We start from the raw sequence: 26,882 nt of genomic DNA on the forward strand, positions 1-26,882 counted from the left end.
ATGTCTGGATGACTCGCCTCCATATTTCCAGTGGTTAGCTGCGAGTTACGAAACCTCTTTATTATGAAGCTGGCTGCGGCACGTTCTTTCTGACGTCACTTCCTGTGTGGGGCGAGGTCTTTCTGGCGTCACTTCCTCTCCGAACTCAGTTTGTAAACAATCAATGAGTCCATACAAAGCTAAGAGCCGGAGATTCAAGAAATACACGGCACACTTACCCGTGTAAAAAAATGTCCGAGGAGGGGGACCTTAAACGATGGTTTAATGTGGCTGAAACGAGGCTTGGGCTAAATAATTATTTGTTTAAAGCGGACCTGGGCATTCTGCGGCCCGCGGGCCACATCCGGCCCTTTGTGCGTCCCTGTCCGGCCCGCATGAGGCCAATCATAAATTACAAAATACATTTTAAAAAGTATCTATGTCGAGTGTGCAATACAACGGTGCTGCTTTTGTTTTGAAAAGCGTTATCTGTATTACTTCCGTGTGGACGTATGCGCGTGCGTGATTGTGAGTGAATGTGAACAGCTGCAATCACAAATTACAAAATAAAGTTGAAAAAACATCTATGTCGTGCGCGCAATACAACTGTGCTGCTTTTATTTTGAAAAGTGTTATTTATGGGCATATGTCTGTGTGTAACGTGTGAGTGAAGGTGCACAGCGACAAGTGATGCACGGTTTACACCCGAAACGCTAAAAAGAGAAAAGTTGATGACGAATGCCGTGTTTTCAACAAGACATGGACTGCCAAGCAACGTTCCCTCTAAGGTGCGCGCCTGCGCAATTGCGCACTGCTCAAGCGTCCTCTGCGCACAGCAAATATATGCCGCGCACCAAATCAAATCCCATCTGAATTCTAAACAAAATAAACACATTTATTCTGTGTAATTTTGCAATGCAACTCTGAGTGACAGTGACAACAAGCGGCCCTAACGGTGTTCGTCAACACCGTTCAATTGAACACCGTTCAATTATTGTAACGTCTATCGAGATGCTTCGAGGCCAGGAATTATATCGATCACTTTATTGAGCAAAACTGTTTATATTCGGCCATAACCACACCAAAAACATGAGTAAAAAACTTCTATCTCGAAAAACTTGTAATTTTCTGCCGTACAAACTAGGCCAAAACCAACTTGTCATCTGTCACCAACACGCATACCACTAAACCACTGGTGCGTTTATGGCCACACAAAAAGTTGGACAACTCAAACACCACACAAAGTTACACTATGACTCCTCAGCCATACGTGTGCTTATTTTACTGTCATTTATTATTAATGTTAATTTATTTATATTAATAATGGAATGCTGTTACTAGAGAAAGTTACAGGAATGCACACTTCATCCTATGCTTACATTTCATTGTGCAACATGAGGATGTTTAAGGGGAACTAAATGTGATCTCTGAAAGGGGTACAAATGATTTCCAAAGCAGTGCTTTTGGTATAAAGTTAAGTTAGATTAAATGAAAGTATTATTATCATTATTATTTATCTTACGGTATACATCAAAAATAATATTGAGCAAAATTTAATTGAAATATTGTCGATGTGGCCCTCCAGCAGTGCTCGGGTTGCTCATGCGGCCCCCGGTAAAAATTAATTGCCCACCCCTGGTTTAAGGGGTTATCCTTAAACCTGGGGACGGCGTGGCGCGGTTGGTAGAGTGGCCGTGCCAGCAATCTGTGGGTTCCTGGTTCAATCCCCACCTTCTACCAACCTCGTCACGTCCGTTGTGTCCTTGAGCAAGACACTTCACCCTTGCTCCTGATGGGTCGTGGTTAGGGCCTTGCATGGCAGCTCCCGCCATCAGTGTGTGAATGTGTGTGTGAATGGGTGAATGTGGAAATAGTGTCAAAGCGCTTCGAGTACCTTGAAGGTAGAAAAGCGCTTTACAGGTATAACCCATTTACATTTATATTTACATATCCTCAAAAAAGTAGCGTCAGATTTACCGCCCGGCCGAACACCCACTGGCGGAAATGTAGATCGGCGTCTGTGTATAACAGCGTTATTTTTTTCAGTAACGAGTAATCTAATTAATTACTGTTCCCATTGTTGCAACGCCGTTGCTTTTATCGAGAATGTCAAGTGGTGTGTTACTACAGTTTGGTTGCATGAAGCGCAAAGTGTCAGGTTTTGCCCATACATCATCTGCACTCAGAGATGAAGGGTGGAGATTACAAAATTATAGGCAGTAGCGGAGAAATCCGCTGAAAAAGGGACATGATACACTAGTGTCATCTTCCCTATCTCTGTCCCTCTGCTGTCAGTGTCAGGCTCCGTGACCGACTCACACACCCCTCTCATCAGCCTTTGGTAAACCAGTGTCCACGAACATGTTGACATAAACAAAATCCTATCATATTTAATTTTATCTTGTAGATGGGTGGGACGAGTTCGGAATATATCCAATCACAGTTATTTCTCGGTAACAGTAAAAGGGAACGTCAAACACAAATACAAATGGACGGAGTAGATATTGAAAGAGTAAAATAAAACACCTTTTTGATTGTAATAATAGATGATAATATATCAATTGAAAATCTCATGTAAAAAGTATAGAATATAAAGTAACAAGAAACACGTAAATAATTAATAAAGCAAATATGTTCTGCACCAAAAATCACTCCATATTCTCTACTGCTCACTAGGGCTGCAACAACTAATCGATTAAATCGATTAAAATCGATTATAAATTGTTGCATTTAAACAACTGTATTTTTGATAATAGAGGTAAATTTTTGGTATTGTTCTTTATCAATAGTGCTATTTCTATTGGTACTTGTATCGCTCCATTTGTAGTGTAATAATGCTCATTGTCATTTCTGTATTATTATTTATTTCGCTAACTGCTCCTTTGCTATCACTTTTACCATCATATTTGTACATATCGTATTTGCTGATGTTGCTCTATTGTTGTTGTTGTTGTTATTGTTGTGTTTGCTGTTGTTGTTTTTGTCTCTCTGTCTTATCCCCCTCTTGTGCCCACAATTTCCCCCTCTGTCTTCCTTTTTTTCTCTTTCTATCCCCTCCTGCTCCGGCCCGGCTGCACCAAATGATAATATAAATACATTTAATAAAGTCAAATACAAATAAGGCAACAAGAGAAGTATCCTACACTTCTCTTTTGTAAAGTAAATCTGAACAGCCGATATGGGCATCTACATGAACTGTATGATTTGCCTGAGAAGCTGGACAGGACAAAAAAAACAAAAAACAAAAAAAAATCGATTATAAAAATAGTTGGCGATTAATTTAGTCATCGATTCGTTGGATCTATGCTATGCGCATGCGCAGAGACTACTTTTTTATTTTTATTTTTTTATTTTTTATTTTTTATTTTTTTATATACCTTTTTTTATAAACTGCAACATTTACAAACAGCTGAGAAACAATAATCAAAGTAAGTATGGTGCCAGTATGGTGCCAGTATGCTGTTTTTTTCAATAAAATACTGGAAAGGTATAGAAATGTAGTTTGTCTCTTTTATCCGACTATTAATCGATTAATCGAAGTAATAATCGACAGATTAATCGATTATCAAATTAGTTGTTAGTTGCAGCCCTACTGCTCACTAGTGTTACCATATTTGAGTTATTGTGTAGAAATATGGGGAAACAACTACAAATATGCGCTTCATTCACTAATGGTGTTACAAAAAAGATCAATTAGAATAATACATAATGTTGGATATAGAGAACATACAAACACTTTATTTATTAAATCACAATGATTGAAATTCAACGATTTGGTTAATTTGCAAACAGCTAAAATGGTGTACAACGCAAACTATAACCTGCTACCCAAGAATGTACAACAATTCTTCTCAACAAAAAAGGAGAAATATAACCTTAGAGGAAAATCTAATTTAAAACATTTCTATGCACGTACAACATTTAAGACCTTTGGTACAAATTAAATTATGGAATGGGGTAAGGAAGGAAATCAAACAAACTACAACTGTTCACTAAGTACAAAGAAGAAGAATTATGATAAACATATTGAACCTTTGAAAAAATATATGTATATAAAAAGAGATAATCTCATTCATCACCTAGGTGAACAATGAACTACGTAAGTATTTATTTATGTATTTGTACATGTTTATATGTCTAATGGTTATTTATGTATTTAATATTTGTTTACTTACCATTTGTATATTACTTTTGTAATTTATTTACCAATTTATTTATTCACTGTTCTGTTACAGAGCACAACAAATGGGACAAAACTGCTATGATATGAAAAGGGGTAGGATTAAAAAACTCTGCTTCTTCCTACTCTTTTTCGGACCGATGCAAAGAGTGAACCCTGTAGCAGCTTGTCTGGAAGTGACAGATGAACAAAACAAACACACACGGACATGCTAATTTCATTTATACTTCCATTATTTACCTCTGCCAAGAGGTTATGTATTTGCTGGGGTTTATGTGTTTTCTAGCAACGTAACTCAAAAACTTATGGGCGGATTTTGATGGGAAAACTGATTAGATTTTGGGACTGATCAAGATCACCGTCTTGATTCAGGACTTTTTCAAAATAATTCTTTACAATTGGAAGATTCCGGGTGCTTTTTTAGTTGTTATAGCAGTCAAAACATCCAACCAAATAATTACAGAAGCTCTGTTAAATTAGATAAAAAATATATTTGAACACAAAATTGTAGATAAAAAATATGTACAAATGGGGGAAAACCATGACAACAAACAGACATTCTTTACTATCACCTATTCTCCTGTTGTATCTGGATAAACTAAATGTGCACACAATGGTTAGTTTACAGTAAATTTCAATGTCGACATCCACTTATGTTAAGTAACGAGTCTGAAGGAATTTTAAATAAATTGATTCCTGAACATTTTGAATCGATTACTATTATATATATATATATATATATATATATATATATATATATATATATATATATATATATATATATATATATATATATATATATATATATATATATATATACATATATATATATACACATATATATATATATATATATATATATATATATATATATATATATATATATATATATATATATATATATATATATATATATATATATATATATATATATATATATATATATATATATATATATATATATATACACACTATGCGAAAGAAGACTGTATTAGCATTGGGTTTATCATATTATTCTACGACTAATCCCTTTTGCTTTCTTTTCATTCGTAGTGTACCTACATTCAGATCCCTCAGGTGGAGCATACCCATGCTGTCGTCCTCAGTAAACCAGCGTGGATGTGGGGGGCTGAAATGGGAGCCAATGACCAAGGAGTGTGTATTGGGAATGAGGCGGTCTGGACTCGGGAGGACGTTGCTCCTGGAGAGGCTTTGTTAGGCATGGATCTGTTGAGGTAAGTTCCTGTTACACACCTAGAGAGGGTAGTATTTTGTGCAAGACCATTTTGAGTGTGGTATGTGGAATTGAACCAGCACCCGTTGAACTGAAAAATTGTCACTCTACCAAACTATTCCTGAATTGGCAAGAGTGTTTTCCTTTTGCATTGCAATAAAAAAAATAAAAAAACGTAGTGCAAACTCGGCATTTCTCATACAACAATTGAACCGCCACTTTTAGATTTAGGGAATAGTGCCTATTTTGATACTTTTATTGGTACCGACCAATTACTGTCTGTAGGCTATTATCAAGTACAGATTCACGTAATATCAAATTGTACCATTCGAAACCTTTTGTTGCACGTCCGGTTGCAGAAACAAGCACTCAAGCACTCAGAGCAGACTCACCCTGACTGCCTCCAAACAATGTTATAATGTTCCATGCCAACAAGTATGCCTGATAGAAAATACTCGAAAGGCTTCACATTTCAAAATGGACTAGCTTGATGCTAAAAAACATTGTTTACTTTTTGATATTAAAATAAAACACAAAGCAGTTTGGCTGATGAAGATGGAGTCTAATAAACAAGCTTTGTTCTTCTCTTGGTTCAGTACAACAGTTTGGCCAACAAAAATAAAGAGGAGTGACACCTCCCAAATCGAATACACAATCTTCACAGCCTGCGTTCAGTTCGATGAGATGACAAAACATTTTAGCTAGTATTGATGTTATTTGGACACTGATACAGTTTGCAGTTAAATAAAGAAGTGAACATCCCAGTCAACAAAGTAAAGACTTAATAAACAAGTTGTGACAACGTTCACGACACATCGCCTGCTGCAAAACATCAAAGTTTTCTCCTTCACTGTATACTTTTAGTGTGGGGACAAGTGTCTCCAATATTGTCCACACCTGTCTCCATCCAAACACAGCAGTGCGGCGGGAAGCGAGGAAAAAATTACGTTAAGCCAAGCGCTTGGCTCTGTTTACTCCGAGGGGAAATCTGCCGAGCAAAGTCTGTGTCCTTAGTCCGCCATGATTTTCAAGCCAAACGACGCTAGTGCGCATGCGCCTGATTTCGTGTTGCTTAAAATGCATGAATAAATTACGTTTTTTTTGTAATTAAAAAATTAGACGATATTAATAACCGTCTGGAATTTTATCGCAAATTATCATTATACCGGTTACTGTTACGTCCCTCGTCCATTAACAGGTAAAAAGTCAAGGGCGGTCACAGCATGTCCTTGCCGCAAATGTTGGTCAATTTTTAGGGCTTAAGGCAAATGACGAGGGCGGTCGCGGCTTTTTCCTCAGTTGTCGTGGTTAAATTCGAACCCTGCATATACATGCTAAAGAAGACCATCAGCAATTTTTCATGGTGATTTCAACACCTCCAAATGTGGGTAATAAAAACTACAAGTAAGATGCATGTTACAATCAAACAGCTGTTGTGTACTAAGTACAATACTTACACTTACTTGACTTTACTTGGGCCGAGTTCCCACTTCAACCAAAGATGATTGCTCTCTCCAATGCACTCTGTCCACCATAGCTTATTTGATGTCACTGACATCCTCAAGTCCTGTATCCCAACAAAGGTTGTCTATGTAATTCACAGCAGGTCTTCCACAATTCGCTCTTCCATTAGCTGGTTTCCACAACACTAGAGATGAAGCAGACGACTCAGGGTGTCTGAAGCAAGGCCCAGAAAGTTTCAAAAGTATTTTTAAAATTTTAGTTTTAATCAGAGTTAGGTCTTGATACAGCTTCCAGGGAATGTGAGTGCCCTTTGATGGGGGAAAAAAAGGAACATTTCTATCAGCACAAAGTCCTGCCGCGCAAACCCAAAAATAAAGTTTACCTTTAGATTTCTTGTAGTGTTTAACTTGTTCTTAGCTGATTCACCTTACAAATTTAAATGTATTATAAACAGGTATCGAGAGAGAGAGAGAGAGAGAGAGAGAGAGAGAGAGAGAGAGAGAGAGAGAGAGAGAGAGAGAGAGAGAGAGAGAGAGAGCACATACAAAGTACAACTTTTTTTTTCTTTTGCAAATAATCATTAACTTTAGAATTTCATGCCAGCAACACGTGACAAAGAAGTTCGGAAAGGTGGCATTAAATACTGATAAAGTTGAGGAATGCTCATCAAACACTTATTTGGAACATCCCACAGGTGAACAGGAAAATTGGGAACAGGTGGGTGCCATGATTGGGTATAAAAGTAGATTCCATGAAATGCTCAGTCATTCACAAACAAGGATAGGGCGAGGGTCACCACTTTGTCAACAAATGCGTGAGCAAATTGTTGAACAGTTTAAGAAAAACCTTTCTCAACCAGCTATTGCAAGGAATTTAGGGATTTCACAATCTACGGTCCGTAATATCATCAAAAGGTTCAGAGAATCTGGAGAAATCACTGCACGTAAGCAGCTAAGCCCGTGACCTTCGATCCCTCAGGCTGTACTGCATCAACAAGCGACATCAGTGTGTAAAGGATATCACCGCATGGGCTCAGGAACACTTCAGAAACCCACTGTCAGTAACTACAGTTGGTCGCTACATCTGTAAGTGCAAGTTAAAACTATCCTATGCAAAGCGAAAACCGTTTATCAACAACACCCAGAAACGCCGTCAGCTTCGCTGGGCCTGAGCTCATCTAAGATGGACTGATACAAAGTGGAAAAGTGTTCTGTGGTCTGATGAGTCCACATTTAAAATTGTTTTTGGAAACTGTGGACGTCGTGTCCTCCGGACCAAAGAGGAAAAGAACCATCCGGATTGTTATAGGCGCAAAGTTGAAAAGCCAGCATCTGTGATGATATGGGGGTGTATAAATGCCCAAGACATGGGTAACTTACACATCTGTGAAGGCGCCATTAATGCTGAAAGGTACATACAGGTTTTGGAGCAACATATGTTGCCATCCAAGCAACGTTACCATGGACGCCCCTGCTTATTTCAGCAAGACAATGCCAAGCCACGTGTTACATCAACGTGGCTTCATAGTAAAAGAGTGCGGGTACTAGCATGGCCTGCCTGTAGTCCAGACCTGTCTCCCATTGAAAATGTGTGGCGCATTATGAAGCCTAAAATACCACAACGGAGACCCCGGACTGTTGAACAACTTAAGCTGTACATCAAGTAAGAATGGGAAAGAATTCCACCTGAGAAGCTTAAAAAATGTGTCTCCTCAGTTCCCAAACGTTTACTGAGTGTTGTTAAAAGGAAAGGCCATGTAACACAGTGGTGAACATGCCCTTTCCCAACTACTTTGGCACGTATTGCAGCCATGAAATTCTAAGTTAATTATTATTTGCAAAAAATAAATAAAGTTTATGAGTTTGAGTTTGAACATCAAATATATTGTCTTTGTAGTGCATTCAATTGAATATGGGTTAAAAAGGATTTGCAAATCATTGTATTCCGTTTATATTTACATCTAACACAATTTCCCATCATATATGGAAACGGGGTTTGTATATATATATATATATATATATATATATATATATATATATATATATATATATATATATATATATATATATATGTATATATATGTCTTAATTAGATTATCCAAAAAATAGTGCTCGATACCGTGGTAGAGCGTAATATGTATGTGTGTGAAAAAAATCACAAGACTATCCTCAGGATTGAGGAAACCCCTCATGAAACAGGCCTGTAGAGATGAAATAGTCTTGTGATTTTTTCCCACACATACATATATATGTATATATATATATATAGGTTATGGAGTTACACAATCATATTATTATTTTTATCCTATTCTGACATGGGGAAAAAAACAACATTAAAATGTAAGAAAAAGGAGCTAAAAAAATCATAATGTAATTTAAATTTATACAATATTTGTTTTTAGCAATTTTTTAAAATAAAAAAACGACACCCCCACATATTTTGACTCATTAGTGTACTGATATATATATATTAGTTGAGAATGTTTAGATACCCCTGAACCAAAGTATCAAAAGTATCGATATTTTGATTTGAGAATCAATATTAGAGCATAAAAATCTGGTATTAGCGGCATCGATATTTCAGAATAGATCCACACACCACTAGATCACTAGTGTCTAGTGACCATCAGCGCCTCAAACACGCACCCAACGGCACAATAAACGTAAAAAAATATACAGAACAACTAAAAAAAATGACTTACTACCCTCATTTTACCAAAATCTACTTTAGCTTTGAACCAACAATCACAGAGAAATTGTGACTTTTGTGTGAAGAATGTCAACTGTGGTGACTGCCTCCAATGTATTTGTAATCACTATGTATCACTCATGATGTATTATTCTAACTGATCTTTTTTTGTGTGACATGCTAAATGAATAGGTGTATTTTTGTATTTATTTCCCCATAATTCTGCACAATAACTCAGATATGATAACGCTAGCGAGCAGTAGAGATTATAGAGTGATTTTTGGTCCAGAACATACAGTACAGGCCAAAAGTTTGGACACACCTTCTCATTCAATGCGTTTTCTTTATTTTCATGACTATTTACATTGTAGATTGTCACTGTAGGCATCAAAACTATGAATGAACACATGTGGAGTTATGTACTTAACAAAAAAAGATGAAAAAACTAAAAACATGTTTTATATTCTAGTTTCTTCAAAATAGCCACTTTTTGCTCTGATTACTTTTTTGTACAATCTTGACATTCTCTCGATGAGCTTCAAGAGGTTGTCTCCTGAAAAGGTTTTCCTTTCACAGGTGTGCTTGAAGCTCATTGAGAGAATGCAAAGAGTGTGCAAAGCAGTAATCAGAGCAAAGGGTGGCTATTTTGAAGAAACTAGAACCTAAGGCATGTTTTCAGTTATTTCACCTTTTTTTGTTAAGTACATAACTCCACATGTGTTCACTCATAGTTTTGATGCCTTCAGTGACAATCTACAATGTAAATATTCATGAAAATAAACAGAACGCATTGAATGAGGAGAAGGTGTGTTCAAACTTTTAGCCTGTACTGTATATTGTTTTATTCATTGACGTATTTCTTGCCACTTTGTTATATATTTTTTATTAGATTTTCAGTTCACTTTCTCCTCTATTATTACACCCAAAATTTGGTTTATTTAACTTTTTCAATGTCCACCTATTTGTATTTGTGTTTGACTTTCTCTTCTGCTGCTACCGAAATGCGTAATTTTAGTTTTACTGAGATTAAAAGATAGTCTATCTCTTTAATTTGTGCATTTATGTGTTTTCTCAAAAAGAAAACGCAGACATCGTGTCATGTGTTTACCTCGCACAAGACGCTGTAATCGGTGGCTCTCCAGGGTTGATGGAAAACCTTCACTTCCCATACTTGTCTTCATTTCTGGTTGTAGGGAAAGCGATGTAAAAGCTTTCCACAGTTCTGGCGGTTGGAGCAGCCTCCAGCCGCAAACACATAGGATCAGTTTAAAGCTAGTAGCTGTCATGGGGCCCTGTAGTCACATGAGTGCCTTTTGACCAACCATTGAGGAGATGGCCTGAAAAAAGAGTTGGCCATAATCTCCTTATACACGACTCTGCCCAGGTACAGTATATACAGCCACATACTGTACAGAGTAGGAACAAGAAGCTACAATCACAGACAGTCTCAATATGATGTGTTTATGAGGGAAAGTGAACACAGACCGGTAGCGTCTAATCTTTTTTGTGGCAAACCGCACAAATAAAGCAAATAACAAATATATTTTTGGCCCCTCAGGCTGGGACTGGAGCGTGGTGGTAGTGCCTGGGCGGCACTCACTGTCATCACTGACTTGTTGGAGCAGCATGGTCAAGGAGGTCCGTGCAGGGAGGATCCAGAACCCTTTAGCTACCACAACACCTTCCTTCTGGTGGACCGGAAAGAGGCCTGGGTGCTGGAAACTGCTGGAAGACTGTGGGTCGCCCAGAAAATCTCAGGTGAGGAATTAGATTGCAGGATGAAGTATCTGTCAGATGGATATGCTGAAATATCAAGAAGAAGTACCCGGTACAATTTCTATACAATAAATAATTTTTACTACAACTGTACTATGGAATTTGGTATTGTTCCGATACTTTTGACTTGAAATGTCATGATCATTGAAAAATGTTGTGAATTTTCCTCTAGTTAGTTTATTATGATAATATAGGAAAAATATTGTATGAAAACGGAAATGTTTTAATCATTAAATAAATGCAACAAAATAATAGTATGAAAGCAAAAAAAATATTACCTTATTAGGTTTAACCACACAATTATTTAATAATAATTTATTAATTACAAGTACAATATAACAAAAAAAGCAACAATGTAATAGGGTTTTCACGATATCAGAATTTCAGTAGTTGATACTTTTGGCCTTTTTCTCATTATGAAATGACTTTTTAGCTGTTTTTTTTTGTTTATTGTATTTCTACAATGTGCCATTAAAAAAGACCTGAGTTCAGCAATGGCTCCGAAGCCACACTTTGCCTTCCTGATGAAATACGTAAAGCAATGGTGTTCAAAGTGTTGCCAAATGACAGATGAGTGTCTCCAAGTTGTGTTTTGTCAGCACCTATGGAAGTGATCAAGTTTGGGTTGCACACTTAAAGGAGGTTTTCTTCACGCTGTGATAACACACACATTACCTGGGCTTGTGGTGGCGGATCTACATTCTTATTTGCACAGCGAACATTTTCGTGACTGCTTGTATTTAATAAGTGAATTCATGCGTGGCACTGCTACGTATAATTCTCTGACATACCAGGCGCATATGAGGTGTGTTGTGAAGCGGAGTTACGTTACACCTAAAGCTATCTTGCACTGACACACTTCCATTATCATTTGTTTATTAGCGAGGGCGAACCGGAAGCGGCAAAGCTGCATTTGTGAGAGGCTTCCACGAATAAGTAAACATATGCAAACAACAGGCATTTTTCTTCGGCACTGACATAGCGCTTACACGTCGAGAACTGATGAGCAAAAATTACATTACATTATATATTTATGCACCTAATTAATATGTTATATACAAACCCCAAAACCAGTGAAGTTGGCAAGTTGTATAAATCGTAAATAAAAAAAAATTAAATGATTTGCAAACCCTTTTCAACCTTTATTACATTAAATAGACTGCAAAGACAAGATACTTAATGTTCGAACTGGAAAACTTTATTTTTTGCATATATTAGCTCATTTGGAATTTTATGCCTGCAACACGTTTCATAAAAGCTGGCACAAGTGGAAAAAAGACTGAGAACATCCCACAGGTGAACCGGCTAATCGGGAACAGGTGGCTGCCATGATTGGGTATAAAAGCAGCTTCCATGAAATGCTCAGTCATTCACAAACAAGGATGGGGCGAGGGTCACCACTTTGTAAACAAATGCGTGAGCAAATTGTCGAACAGTTTAAGAACAACATTTCTCAACGTGCTATTGCAAGGAATTTAGGGGTTTCACCATCTACGGTCCGTAATATCATCAAAAGGTTCAGAGAATCTGTAGAAATCGCTGCACTTAAGCTGATATTACGGACCTTCGATCCCTCAGGCGGTACTGCATCAAAAAGCAACATCAGTGTGTAAAGGATATCACCACATGGGCTCAGGAACACTTCAGAAAACCACTGTCAGTAACTACAGTTTGTCGCTACATCTGTAAGTGCAAGTTAAAACTGTACTATGTAATGCGAAAGCCATTTATCAACAACACTCAGAAACGCTGCCGGCTTCGCTGGGCCCGAGCTCATCTAAGATGGACTGATGCAAAGTGGAAAAGTGTTCTGTAGTCTGACGAGTCCACATTTCAAAGTGTTTTTGGAAACTGTGGACGTTGTGTCCTCCGGACCAAAGAGGAAAAAAAACATATATGCCTCCATATTTGATTTCTAATTTTCGGGACTTATGCAGATCTGAAATACACGAAAACAAGAACCAATATGTAAGACATGTTGGTTTTACATAATTTAATAAAGTAAAAAATGTAGGTGCAGACATCCTGTTGTAAAACTAAAAGCCCCTTTCTCTTCTCAGAGGGCGTCAAGAACATCTCCAATCAGTTGACAATTGGCACTGAGATCTCAGCTGAGCATCCGGAGCTGCGGAGCGTGGCCCAGATTCAAGGCTGGTGGGACGGTGAGGTGGAGTTTAACTTCTCTCAAGTGTTCAGCTCTGAAAAGCCCCCCGCCAGGATGGAGCTGGCCAAACTGCGCTACAAGGGGGGCACACAGCTCCTGCAGAAACATGATGGTGAGGTTGCTAGGTTGCTGTATTTTGATAGATTGTCTCCAGAGTAGCTGCAAACATATTTACCATTTTCATCTTGCAGCAACAACCATGTCTGTTCTGTATTGTCCAGGCACCATGACAGCAGAGGTGATGATTTCAATTCTAAGAGACAAGCCCAGCGGCATCTGCATGGACTCTGAAGGTTTCTGCACCACAGGCAGCATGGTCTCCATACTACCCAGAGATCCCAGCCTGCCCTGCATCCACTTCTTCACTGCTACCCCAGACCCTTCTAGGTTTGTCTCTAACACACCAAAAATTGCTCTATTTCATAGACTGTACTTGAAGTCCACATAGGAACATTGCACAGAAGGTAAAGTGAAAAAAAGTTGGCATTGCATTGCATGGCACGCGTATGTTGACTTATATTGCTTCACAAATATATTGGACCAGCACCCAAAGATTCATGAAAAGTACTGTTTTACAAAAAACTAAAAAATAGTTTTGGGAAATGCTTATTTCTTTCAAATTCTAGTTATTTACTTGAATTCTTGGAAAGAAAACAAAACTTGCTAAAAGAAAATCTTGGTTATTATCTGTGTAAAATGACCACGGTAGAACCTCAACTTGGTTAATTGGCTCTGGTTCTTATTAATTGGTTAATTGGTTCTTAATGGGTTCTGTGAATTAGCTCTTAACACTCATGTCAAATAAATGTCGCCCATTGAAATTAATTAAAATTAATTTAATTTGTACTTCTCCCCGCCCCCCAAAACATAGTACAAACTACTACAATAGTTTTATGAAGTAATGTAACAAATATTTGTACAGTATTTACCTTGGAGAGTGGACCTTCCAGCTGCTTCGCCATCAAACATACCATCAGCAGCTTCTCCATATTTTCATGAATAAATGCCCACCGTTTATAAATTAATTTAACGTCCTTGGCTAGCGTTACTGACTCGTTCTGCTTCAGTATGGTGCAGACTAGTAGTAGGGATGTATACCGTGTACTGGTATTTTTTGGTACAGGTTCATAATTGGGTCGGCCCAGGAAGACCGTTAAGATTCTGGACTAATGATACTGCTATCTGTATTTTTTTAAATCCAGCTGAACATTGTCATTATGACACGCTTTCACATTCAGTTCAAGTGCCGCTGCTACGCACGGGTAGATAATAATCAGCTTGGAATAATCACACATAAGAAAGCAACACCACACAAAAGTTTGTAACACAATATATCCTCCTAGTTCCTAAAGTCACGCACGCTAATAAGTGTTAGTGTCAGTTTGAAATGAACGCAAACTCACAACCGCTCTTCATCAACCCGACCGTCCTCTAAGCGATCCAGTAATCCACAGGCCAATATTAATCCAGTCAAAAAAGTGAACATTTTAAATAGTCACTGGGTCTTTTTATTTATATTACCCACACACGACACAGAGACATATACTGTACCTTGGTGGCTGTCAACACTGGCTTGCAGTCCGTCACTCAAACAGGTCCGTGTGCAACATAAACATGAATTACAATTCTTATTGTTACAAAATGCACACCCACCTAACATGCTAATTATTTTGTATTGATTTATATTATATTTTTGATATGAAATATCATGTTAAAGGTCTGTGAATGACCATGAATACCATACATTAATATTATTTTATTTAATTATTTATTATTTCATTACTACTATTTTAAATGTTATTAACACGAAAAGTGGTAAAAAATGGATAGATGGATGGATATTTCTTTAATAGGACTGGTAAGATTAGGGTCGGACGTCCCACTTACCAAAAAGGAAAATGGATTCGCAACACAAAGCTCCTCCTTTCCTGGTATGGTGACTGACACGGTTTTGGGTTCCTGTTATGAAGCTTGCATAAGCCTCTCCCATACAAACGTCTCCGCAGAAGTACCTTCTCATGGTACTCCCTGTTCTCACTGAACCTGCTGCGGGGGCGACCGAGTACCTGGCGGGATGTTTGATCACGGGTAGATAGAGCTCCTTAGCCATGAGAAGGCAGTCCATCTAGGAGAAGGAAAAGTCTGATTTTGTACCACCAAAGACGGAGCGGAGCCCCAAAGGCGGACTCGTGTGCAGCGCAAACTGACTCCGGAAACTCCTACAGCCAACCTGATGCCAAATTAATTGCTCCGCATTCCTTTGGACAATATCAGCGAGGTTGAGAGGGGGGTCTTCATATACTTCGCCCAGGCTTGCGCCCTGGAGAGGACACCTGGAGGGGACGGCGTGGCGAAGTTGGGAGAGTGGCCGTGCCAGCAATCTGATGGTTACTGGTTCAATCCCCACCTTGTACCATCCTAGTCACGTCCTTTGTGTCCTTGAGCAAGACACTTTACCCTTGCTCCTGATGGGCCTGGTTAGCGCCTTACATGGCATCTCCCGCCATCAGTGTGTGAATGTGTGTGTGAATGGGTGAATGTGGAAATAGTGTCGAAGCGCTTTGAGTTCCTTAAAAAGGTAGAAAAGCGCTATACAAGTACAACCCATTTAATTTACTCCAGTGCCACTGCCCCAGCAACAGAAACATGGGAGACATCAGTTATGAGTGATAAGTCTAGAGCAGGGGTGTCCAAACTTTTTGACTTAAAAAATGTGTCCAGTCGCCGAAAGCCGACTTCTTGCAAAGTAACTATATGTATATTATATAATGGATATATCATTAATAATTACTATAATTGGTTATTAAGAGCATGTGAAAATTTGACCTCTACCTTGTTTTGTTTTTTGACAACATCCTTAAAGTTTTTTATGTAACGACGTGGTCGCATGGTTATTATGCGCGGATTGTTCTCCCAAGATGCAGCAGGAAACTCCAGAGGCAACGTGCAGGTGAGACAATGATTTATTCGCATGAATCATGCAGGAAATGCAGAAAAACTAAACAAGCGTGCCGATAGCACGGGAGGCAAAGCTAAGGAAAAGGCTAGCGCGAAAGCTTAGCATACAAACAGGAATCAAGGATAAAAAAATAGACGTCATTAAGGAAGCCAGACTGATTGTGGCGAAAAACAGGAATAAATAGCTCTCTGATTAGTGCCCAGGACCAGGTGAGCGTCCCGAACACTAATCAGAGGCAGGTGAAAGTAATTTTAAGTCATGGCAACTAAAACACAAACTCAGGGGTGCTGAAAACAGAACTGAGGTAGTCAAACTAACAGAACAAAACATGATCTGGGCAACGGATCATAACATTTTAATCAATCAGAAATATCAAGCAGCTAAAATGCGGCAAACATGGATACGTATGGAGAGAGTGTTTTGCATTTTTCCCATCATCCTTTGTAAAGGGTGTAATTTTGATTTTTTTTTTAAATTCTGATTGGACTTTTTTTTATAATATCCACAAAGTTCAATGAGCAGGATGTGTTATGGATATACAGAATATGTTATATAATATTCCATCCATCCATTTTCTACCGCTTGTCCCTTTTGGGGTCGCGGGGGGTGCTTGAGCCTATCTCAGCTGCATTCGGGCGGAAGGCGGGGTACACCCTGGACAAATCACCGCCTCATCGCAGTGCCAACACAGATAGACAGACAACATTCAATCTCACATTCACACACTAGGGCCAATTTAGTGTTGCCAATCAACCTATCCCCAGGTGCATGTTTTTGGCGGAGTACCCGGAGGGAACCCACGCAGTCATAGGGAGAACATGCAAACTCCACACAGGACTACTCAGGACCTTCGTATTGTGAGGCACATGCACCAACCCCTGTGCCACCGTGCTGCCTGTTATATAATATTTTTGTTGAATATTTGTGCTGGTTTAATTTTTTTTTTCTGCACCATGACTAGGGAATGTTTTTTGAATTGGGTCATATATGTAAAATGCTGTGCACATGTTCACATTGATGTACAATTAATGGCTACTTACTTGAGTTACTTACGATGACCTCCAGATGGCGACGAAATGGCAGCTATCAGGCCGCTGACTATTTCGTTCGGGCCAAATTGCCGTCTAGCGAGTTCAAATTGAAGAAGCTGGCAGGCCGTAGTTTGGACACCCCTGGTCTAGAGCGTAGTGGCGTGAGCTTGGATGATACAGGATGTCTGCAATGGGTGCTTGGAGCTTAGGACAAAATCCGAGGAGCAGACTGTAATTCTTGCACCAGGCAAAACAAGAAAAAGAATAAAACCGCCATTGCTAAGACTGGCAACCTGGAATGTCAGGACCATGTGTCCAGGTCTTTCTGATGACCTACATAAGATCGACGACGCTAGAAAGATGGCAATCATCAGCCGTAAACTCAAAAGACGCAATATCGACTTTGCAGCACTGCAACAAAAGCAGACTTCCATCAAACGGCAGCCTTAAAGAAAATTACTACACTTTGGTTTGGCAAGAGAAAGCCCCAGAGGAAAACCGTGTGTACGGTGTAAATGTCCTTTAAAGAGCATCAAGGATGAATTCTATGAGGAGCTTGAGGCCGCCATCAGGAAATTTCCAGAAAACGAACACTTGTTCCTGCTTGGAGATTTTAACGCACGGATTTGCTCTGATCATATCTCCTGGCCCTGCTGCATTGGAGATTTTGGTGTCGGTAAACTCAACGAAAATGGGCAAAGGCTCCTTGAACTACTACAATTACTACAAACACGCTTACGCTGCAAAGCCCCACCACAGAATGTCTTAGCGACATCCCAGAGCCTATCACTGTCACCAGTTGGATCTTATCATCACTCGAAGACCCTTGCTAAACAGTGTCCTCATCACACACAGCTACCACAGCGCTGACTCTGACACGGATCACTCCCTAGTTGCCAGCAAAGTCCGTCTTCAACCAAAGAGGATCCATCGTTCAAAAAGGACTCCCACTCATCAACACAGAAAAGACCTCAGTTCCTGAACTACTTGAGCACTTTGCAGACACCATCAAAGAGGCCCTCAGTGACTGCCCAACAAGTAGTGCTGCAGAGAGATGGGACAACATCCATGACGCCACATACAACTCAGCTGTCGCAACCTTTGGAAAGCCATCCATCCATTTTTTACCGCTTCTCCCTTTTGGGTTCGCGGGGGGTGCTGGAGGCTATCTCAGCTGCATCTGATACACCCTGGACAAGTCGCCACCTCATCGCAGGGCCAACACAGATAGACAGACAATATTCACACTCACATTCACACACTAGGGCCAATTTAGTGTTGCCAATCAACCTATCCCCAGGTGCATGTCTTTGGAAGAGGGAGAAAGCCGGAGTACCCGGAGAGAACCCACGCAGTCACGGGGAGAACATGCAAACCCCACACAGAAAGATCCCAAGCCCAGGATAAAACCCAGGACCTTCGTATTGTGAGGCACAAGCACCGTGCTGCCCTTTTGGAAAGTGAAAGCAGAAAAATCCTGATTGGTTTGAGCCTGGTATTGAGAAAATTTAACCATCTATCGCATCCAAAAAAACTGCCTTAGTCTACAAGCGTGAGCCATGTGAAAAACCACTCACAGCCCTCAGAACGGCCAGAAGTGATATCCTGAGGATTGCGAGACAGTGCGCAAAAAATTACTAGCAAAATCTGTGTCACAGCATCCAGCTTTCTGCTGATGACATACGAGCCACGTACGAGGCAATAAAAAAGACCTTTGGCCCTAGCGCCATCAAGATTGCGCCACTGGAATCCAACTCAGGCGAAATCATTACTGACCGCGCAAAACAGATGGAGAGATTGGCTGAACACTACCAAGAACTGTACTTTAGAGGGACTATTTTCACGGACAAGGTGATAGAAAACACATGCTCCCTGCCCTTCATGGATGAGCTGGACGTCCAGCTCACTAATGAGGAGCTCAGCAAGGCCATTGACTCTTTTGAGGTCATCAAAGCCGGGAAGCAGTCAGGGCTCGTCCACCACCTCCTAAACTCTTTCTGGAGTGCTCGGAGGAAGGAGCGATTGCAACAATTATCGCAGCATATCCATCTTCAGCATTGTTGGCAAGACCTTCACCCACATCACATTGAAGAGACTACAGCATCCTGCTGAGCTTGTTTATCCCAAAGCGCAGTGTGGGTTCAGAGCAGAGAGATCCACAGTCAACATTATCTTTCCCCTGAGACAGCTGCAAGACAAGTGTCGTGAGCAGATGCTCCCCCTGTACATTGCCTTCATAGACCTCACCAAGGCGTTTGAACTGGTCAGCAGGCCAGGTCTGTTCACACTTCTGCAAAGAATTGGACCCCCCCCCCCCACCCCACCCCCTCCCAAGTTGTTGGGGATCATAAAACCGTTCCCTGAGGACATTCGATGGTTCTTCCTCAAATCCCTTTCGGTGGCCTAGTGGTTAGAGTGTCCGCCCTGAGATCGGTAGGTTGTGAGTTCAAACCCCGGCCGAGTCATACCAAAGACTATAAAAAATGGGACCCATTACCTCCCTGCTTGGCACTCAGCATCAAGGGTTGGAATTTTTTTTTTTTTTGTAATTTAAAGTACCAATGATTGTCACACACACACACTAGATGTGGTGAAATTTGTCCTCTGCATTTGACCCATCCCCTTGGGGAGCAGTGGGCAGCAGCGGCGCCGCGCCCGGGAATCATTTTGGTGATTTAACCCCCAACTCCAACCCTTGATGCTGAGTGCCAAGCAGGGAGGTAATGGGTCCCATTTTCATAGTCTTTGGTATGACTCGGCTGGGATTTGAACTCCAACCTACGGGGGTTAAATCACCAAAATGATTCCCGGGCGCGGCACCGCTGCTGCCCACTGCTCCCCTCACCTCCCAGGGGGTGAACAAGGGGATGGGTCAAATGCAGAGGACAAATTTCACCACACCTAGTGTGTGTGACAATCATTGGTACTTTAACTTTTAATCAAAAGCAAAGTCAAGCAAGGCTGCATCCTTGCGCTGACACTCTTCGACATCTTGTTCTCTTTGCTGCTGCGATATGCTTTCAGACAATCTGAAGAAGGCGCGTACAAAACCCAAAACCAGTGAAGTTGGCACGTTGTGTAATTCGTAAATATGATTTGCCATACCTTTTCAACTTATATTCAATTTAATACACTGCAAACACAAGATATTTAATGTTCGAACTGAGAATTTTTTTTTTTTTTTTACAGATGTTTAAGTTACCCATGCCTTGGGCACTAATACACCCCCATACCATCACAGATGCGGGCTTTTGAACTTTGCGCCTAGAACAATCCGGATGGTTCTTTTCCTCTTTGTTCCGGAGGACACAACGTCCACAGTTTCCAAAAACAATTTGAAATGTGGACTTGTCAGACCACAGAACACTTTTCCACTTTGCATCAGTCCATCTTAGATGAGCTCGGGCCCAGCGAAGCCGGCGGCATTTCAGGGTGTTGTTGATAAATGGCTTTCGCTTTGCATGGTAGAGTTTTAACTTGCACTTACAGATGTAGCAACCAACTGTAGTTACTGACAGTGGTTTTCTGAAGTGTTCCTGAGCCCATGTGGTGATATCCTTTACACACTGATGTCGCTTTTTGATGCAGAACCGCCTGAGGGATCGAAGGTCCGTAATATCATTGCTTACATGCAGTGATTTCTCCAGATTCTCTGAACCCTTTGATGATATTACGGACCGTAGATGGTGAAATCCCTAAATTCCTTGCAATAGCTCGTTGAGAAATGTTGTTCTTAAACTGTTGGACAATTTGCTCACGCATTTGTTCACTAAGTGAACAAATTCTTGTTTGTGAATGACTGAGCATTTCCTGGAAGCTGCTTTTATACCCAATCATGGCACCCAGCTGTTCCCAATTAGCCTGTTCACCTGTGGGATGTTCCAAATAAGTGTTTGATGAGCATTCCTCAACTTTCTCAGTCTTTTTTGCCACTTGTGCCAGCTTTTTTGAAACATGTTGCAGGCATCAAATTCCAAAGGAGCTAATATTTGCAAAAAATAACAAAAGTTTTCCAGTTCGAACGTTAAGTATCTTGTATTTGCAGTTTAGTCAATTAAATATAGGTTGAAAAAGATTTGCAAATCACTGTACTCTGTTTTTATTCACAATTTACACAACGTACCAATTTCACTGGTTTTGGGTTTTGTACATTCACACCCGGAGCGAGGGCAGCCTGTTTAATCTTGTACGCCTCTGAGCAGACAAAAATTAGTAAAATCCTCATTCATGAGATGCTGTTTCCTGACGATGTCGCCCTGACAACACACACTGAGGCTAGCCTACAGGAGCTCATAAACTGTTTTAGTGACGCCTGCAAAGAGTTTGGTCTCACAATCAGCAACAAAAAGACCAACGTCTTCTGCCAAGACGCCAGCCCCGCTCCTTGTATCTCCACTGGTGACAACACACGAGATGTAGTGGAAGAATCCACATACCTTGGTTCTACAATCATCAAATACCAGAATTGGTAAAACCGCAACAGCCATGGCCCGCCTATCAAAGAGAGTGTGGGGCAACTCTATGCTCACGACCAACACAAAGATCTGAATTTATCAAGCCTGTATGCAAAGCACTCTGTGGTATTTTTGTGAGAGCTGGACAGGAACGCAGGCTCAACACCTTCCATCTCCGCTGCTTTAGGAGGATCCTAGGCATTTCATGGTAAGACCAAATTTCAAAGAAAGAGGTCCTAGTACGGGCAGGAACCTTCAGCATGTTCACCCTGCTCACCAAGAGACACCTGCGCTGCCATGTCACCCGCATGCAAGATGGCAGAATCCCCAAAGACTTATTGTATGGGGAACTCGCCACTGGCTCCCAACCCACAGGAAGGCCCATAGTCCGCTATAAAGATATGTGCAAGCGCAATCTCAAAGCAGGCAACACAATGCAGTGGCAGGAGACCGCAAAGCCTGGCAACTTGCCACTAGATCAGCCATCCAGACGGCAGAGCAGAAGAAAGACGAGCAGTGGGAGGACTGGAGAAACAGCAGACGCAAGAGAGCAGATACGGCGCCACACAATTTAACCTATTCTAACCTGACATTTCTCACACTTATAGAGTACAGAATGGATAAATAAATCTATTTTTTCATAATAATAAACTTTTTTTTCAAATGTAAATGTTTTATCACCCTTCGTCATCACTTTCATCACTTCAAATAAAATCTAACCTTTCGTTTATGTTAATGAGCCAGTCAATAGATCTTGTTTGTTTGTGCATATCACGACCCTTCAGTCTTTTGGTCAAATTTGATTCCTTAACATTTACCAATGTAGAAAAAATAAAAATACAACTAAACTAAGAATAAAAATAAGAAAATTAATTTACAGTTCTAATCCCGATTTGCATTTTTTTAACTCACTTTTCATGTCTCCCATTATGTTATTCCTCTCTCCTACAGCGTCCATTGTAACCAATTATGCAAATGAGGCATTGATGTTATCTATAAACTTCTAGCAACTTTTATGACAGTATAGCTATACTTTCTTGAATGAGGAGTTGGCAACTCTGGGAGATTAGGAGAGATCAGAAGAGCTTTAGGAAAGTGAGGACGGAGATACAAATTGAGAACACATGATGCAGAGGATGAGACAGAAGAGCCAGGAGAGAAAACAGCGGAAATTATTTTAATTTCTCAATTTTCGTTTTATAAGACTAGCATTATGAGGCCACAGTGCAGGGAGAGCTGCTTGAAGTGAGGACATAAGTCTTAAGGTACAAATCGACGTTAAAACAAGCCAAATCGGCTAATTTTTCGAACGCATCATGCAATTAAAGTCTCAGTCTGGTCATTTTCTAAAAAAGGCAGCCCTGATTGGTAGTAAGGCTGGATGTTTTAATGTGTCAAGCGCTGTGCACTGCATTGGTTGAAGGTGGTTTTAAATTACGTTTTGGTATTTGAAACCAGGATATCCATTGCCACATGAATTTGTCCATGCATTAAATTGTGCACAAGACACAACACATAAACATTATAAAATCTCGTTTTATATTTATATATTTTCCCCCTCATGCTTGCGACGCCCCGAGTGACTGCTGCCCTGGGCAATTGCCCATGTGGTTTGTATAAAAAAAACTCCACTGGTTGTTTTTTAAATAGTAAATTAATGTATATTTTATACTCAACTTGAAAATTTCACCTCTGTTTACCTTGCTGGAAAAAATCAACAAGCAAATTATTTTGTTCCTAAGAATTCAACTTCATGTAACAAACACAATGTCTATCGGTCTATTTTCTACCACGTTTCCCTCTTGAGGTCGCGGGGGTGGCTGGAGCCTATCCCAGCTGCATTTGGTGACTTTCTATTTTCATTTGCTCTAACAGGTCTATATTCAAGCCTTACATCTTTTCTGACGATTACATCCCAGTGCTCAGGGTGGTCTCCCCGGAGTTTGGCCCTGACGATCCTGTAAAGAAGGAACCACGTTTTCAGGGCCAGGTGGACCGCAGACATGACCTGTATAAAGCCCACCAGGATGCACTCTACACCATGAAGAGCGATCCGGTAGGTCGATTCAGATGGTTGAAAAGCACTGCAATGGACAGAATGAGAAACACAAAATATACAACTTAAAGTATAGAATACAATATCATAAAGCCCCACTATTAGCAGCTACGTTTAAAGAGCATTCACAAATAGCTTATAAATGGGAGTAAATGACAATTTTAGTCTTATACCTACACAATTTGCTAATATTCTAACATTGTAACATTCAACATGCTAATAATGTATATATGGATTAATATGTATATGTATGTACAAACAGTATGTATGTATAGTACAGGCCAAAAGTTTGGACACACCTTCTCATGCAATGCCTTTTCTTTATTCTCATGACTATTTACATTTTAGATTGTCACTGAAGGCATCAAAACTATGAATGAACACATGTGGAGTTATGTACTTAACAAAAAAAGGTGAAATAACTGAAAAAAAAATGTACATTCTAATTTCTTCAAAATAGCCACCCTTTGCTTCGATTACTGCTTTGCACTCTTGGCATTCTCTCGATCAGCTTCAAGCACACCTGTGAAGTGAAAACCATTTCAGGTGACAACCTCTTGAAGCTCACGGCCACTCTCCCAACCGGGTCACGCCGTATATGTGTGTATATATATTGTGGAGTGTCGCTATGGGGCGGGCTGACCAGCGTCCAATCGGGTTCAGCCCAGCAGACATGTGGCCCTAGGCAGAGTGGTTGAGGGGCGGTACCTACCTGCAGTCCTCCTCAATCAGCTCGAGATGATGACAGCTGTGTCTAATCACCAATGGAGGACACCTGAGTTCTGATCAGCCTGGGCCATAAATGCAGCAGCTTGAACCTGAGCTCACTCTACATGGGATGCTGTCGGGCGGTGTGCACACCACTTTCTTTCTAACAAAATGCTTGATGTATACATCACATAGACTCATTGATGCTTTGTCTGTTGTCAGGCAACCAGTGTTGGACAAAAACTAGTGCAATGAAAGGAATGATAAACAGTACCCCAACCGGGAGGATTATTTAAGTTGACTACATTTATTCCCCCTCCCCCGCGTTTTTTAAATAAACCCCTTTTCCTTGAGAACAGAAGCCTTCTCAGTGTTTTGGTGTAGCTGATCAACACCAAGCAACATAGAGCAAGCCCTGACTGCTCTACTACGAACACAGGCCGACCTACAAGCGGCTGTGAAAGAACTTTGCAAGAAAGTGGAAAAGGACGATACGCCAACACGCACATCAAGGGAAGTGCTAACAATGCTGACCCAAGAGGATGATGTTGAAGCCTATATTGAGGTGTTTGAGCGCACTGCAGCCAGAGATTGCTGGCCGGCGGAAGAGTGGGCCTGTATACTGGCACCATTTTTAGCTGGAGAGGCTCAGAGAGCCTGCAGAGACTTAAGTGTTGCAGATGCCTGGTACTTTGCTAAACTAAAAGCAGCCATTCTTGCCCGATACGGCTACAGCCTGCCTGCCCATGCCCAACGTTATCATACCCGGCAGTATGACCCAGCCCAGCCACCTCGACCACAGGTAGCTACACTTGTGCGCTTCACACAAAGTTGGTTGACAACCGGCGCTGGTCCGCCATTGATAAAAAAGGCTCGTGGTGGACAGATGCATACCCTGCCGGTGAGAGTGGGAGGGGTGGACACGCATGCCCTGTTAGATTCCGGCAGCTCCATCACGCTGGTGCGGGCGCATCTGGCGGCCGCCGCTGAGGGAGAGATGGTTCCAGTGACCTGCATTCACGGTAATGTCCAGCAGTACCCGACCACCTCCCTACACCTGCAGACACCAAAAGGTGAGACCACAGTCCACGCTGGTGTGATCCCGAACCTCCTTGTTCCACTGCTCATTGGAACCGATTGCACCTTATTTGAGAGATACTGAGCAGCAGGAGTCAGCAAGAGGAGGCCCCGGCGCCAGGGACATGGCCGTCGTAGAGGGCAACTGCCAGTGTATCCAGCCTTTCACGCAGGCAGCGATGCACCTCGCCATGACACCTGTAGTGGAACTTCCAGCGAGGATGAGAGGGAGGTCGTGAGAGAACCGGAGGCCCGGATCAGCCAGGAGAGTGACGAATTATCGGAATTTCCCCAGCTGGACATGGATAGTGCCGCCACACCAGGGGAGTTTGCCACTGCCCAATGGAGGGATCCAAATCTCGAACATGCCAGGACCTGAACAGTTTTTCCCCTCGGCCATCAGGCACATGAACAATAACAAGATCTGATAGCTCTGTGCCAAGTAAAATTCCTAGTTTGTGAACCCGTTCTCAAACAATGGCAATAAAAACTACTCTGATTCTGATTCTGATTCTGATTCCGAATCTGATTCTGAATGTGTCCGTCATCGACGACCAGCCTTGTGAGGGGGTGGGTAGCCTGACTTCGCCTCATTTCTCTGTAAAAAAAAAGGGGTTATTATATCGAGTGGTCACAGCTAAGGTGGGGGGATGAAATTGAACAATTGTTGGTGCATAAAGACTTTGTGTCCCAAGTTCTCTTTTTAGCTCATACTCACCAGATGGGGGCACATCTGGCGGTCCAAAAAACATATGACAGAGTGCTGGGAGATTTTACTGGCCATGGGTGAAGAGGGCTGTGGAGGACTTCTGTCGAACCTGTCCAGAGTGTCAGAAGGTTACACTTTGCCCCACTGTCCGTAACCCTCTCATTCTCCTGCCTATCATTGAGATCCCATTCTCCCGGGTGGCACTGGATGTGGTCGGGCCTCTTCCCGAGTCAGCCCGAGACCATTGGTACATACTGGTGATTATGGACTACGCCACTCGCTTCCCCGAAGCCATTCCCCTTCGCTCAAAGAAATATCGACGAACCAGGGCACATGCTTCATGTCTAAAGTCGTCAAAGCCTTGTGTACATGGCTGAAAGTGAAGCAGCTACGGACTTCAGTA

At 41.0% G+C, this 26,882-nt stretch overlaps 1 protein-coding gene across 1 annotated transcript in view; it reads left to right on the forward strand.

The window, feature by feature from the left end:
- The window catches only part of scrn2 (secernin 2), a 40,990-nt gene that overhangs the window by 7,592 nt on the left and 6,516 nt on the right, over positions 1–26,882 (forward strand). Inside the window, exons 3-7 of the mRNA XM_062026700.1 lie at positions 5,213–5,394; positions 11,104–11,303; positions 13,382–13,597; positions 13,707–13,872; positions 23,805–23,985. Of these exons, the coding sequence (XP_061882684.1) occupies positions 5,213–5,394; positions 11,104–11,303; positions 13,382–13,597; positions 13,707–13,872; positions 23,805–23,985 (945 nt within the window). The remainder of the gene's footprint in view (positions 1–5,212; positions 5,395–11,103; positions 11,304–13,381; positions 13,598–13,706; positions 13,873–23,804; positions 23,986–26,882) is intronic.

Source organism: Entelurus aequoreus, linkage group LG18, assembly GCF_033978785.1.
Source record: "Entelurus aequoreus isolate RoL-2023_Sb linkage group LG18, RoL_Eaeq_v1.1, whole genome shotgun sequence".
In the NCBI taxonomy this organism is placed as follows: Eukaryota; Metazoa; Chordata; class Actinopteri; order Syngnathiformes; family Syngnathidae; genus Entelurus; species Entelurus aequoreus.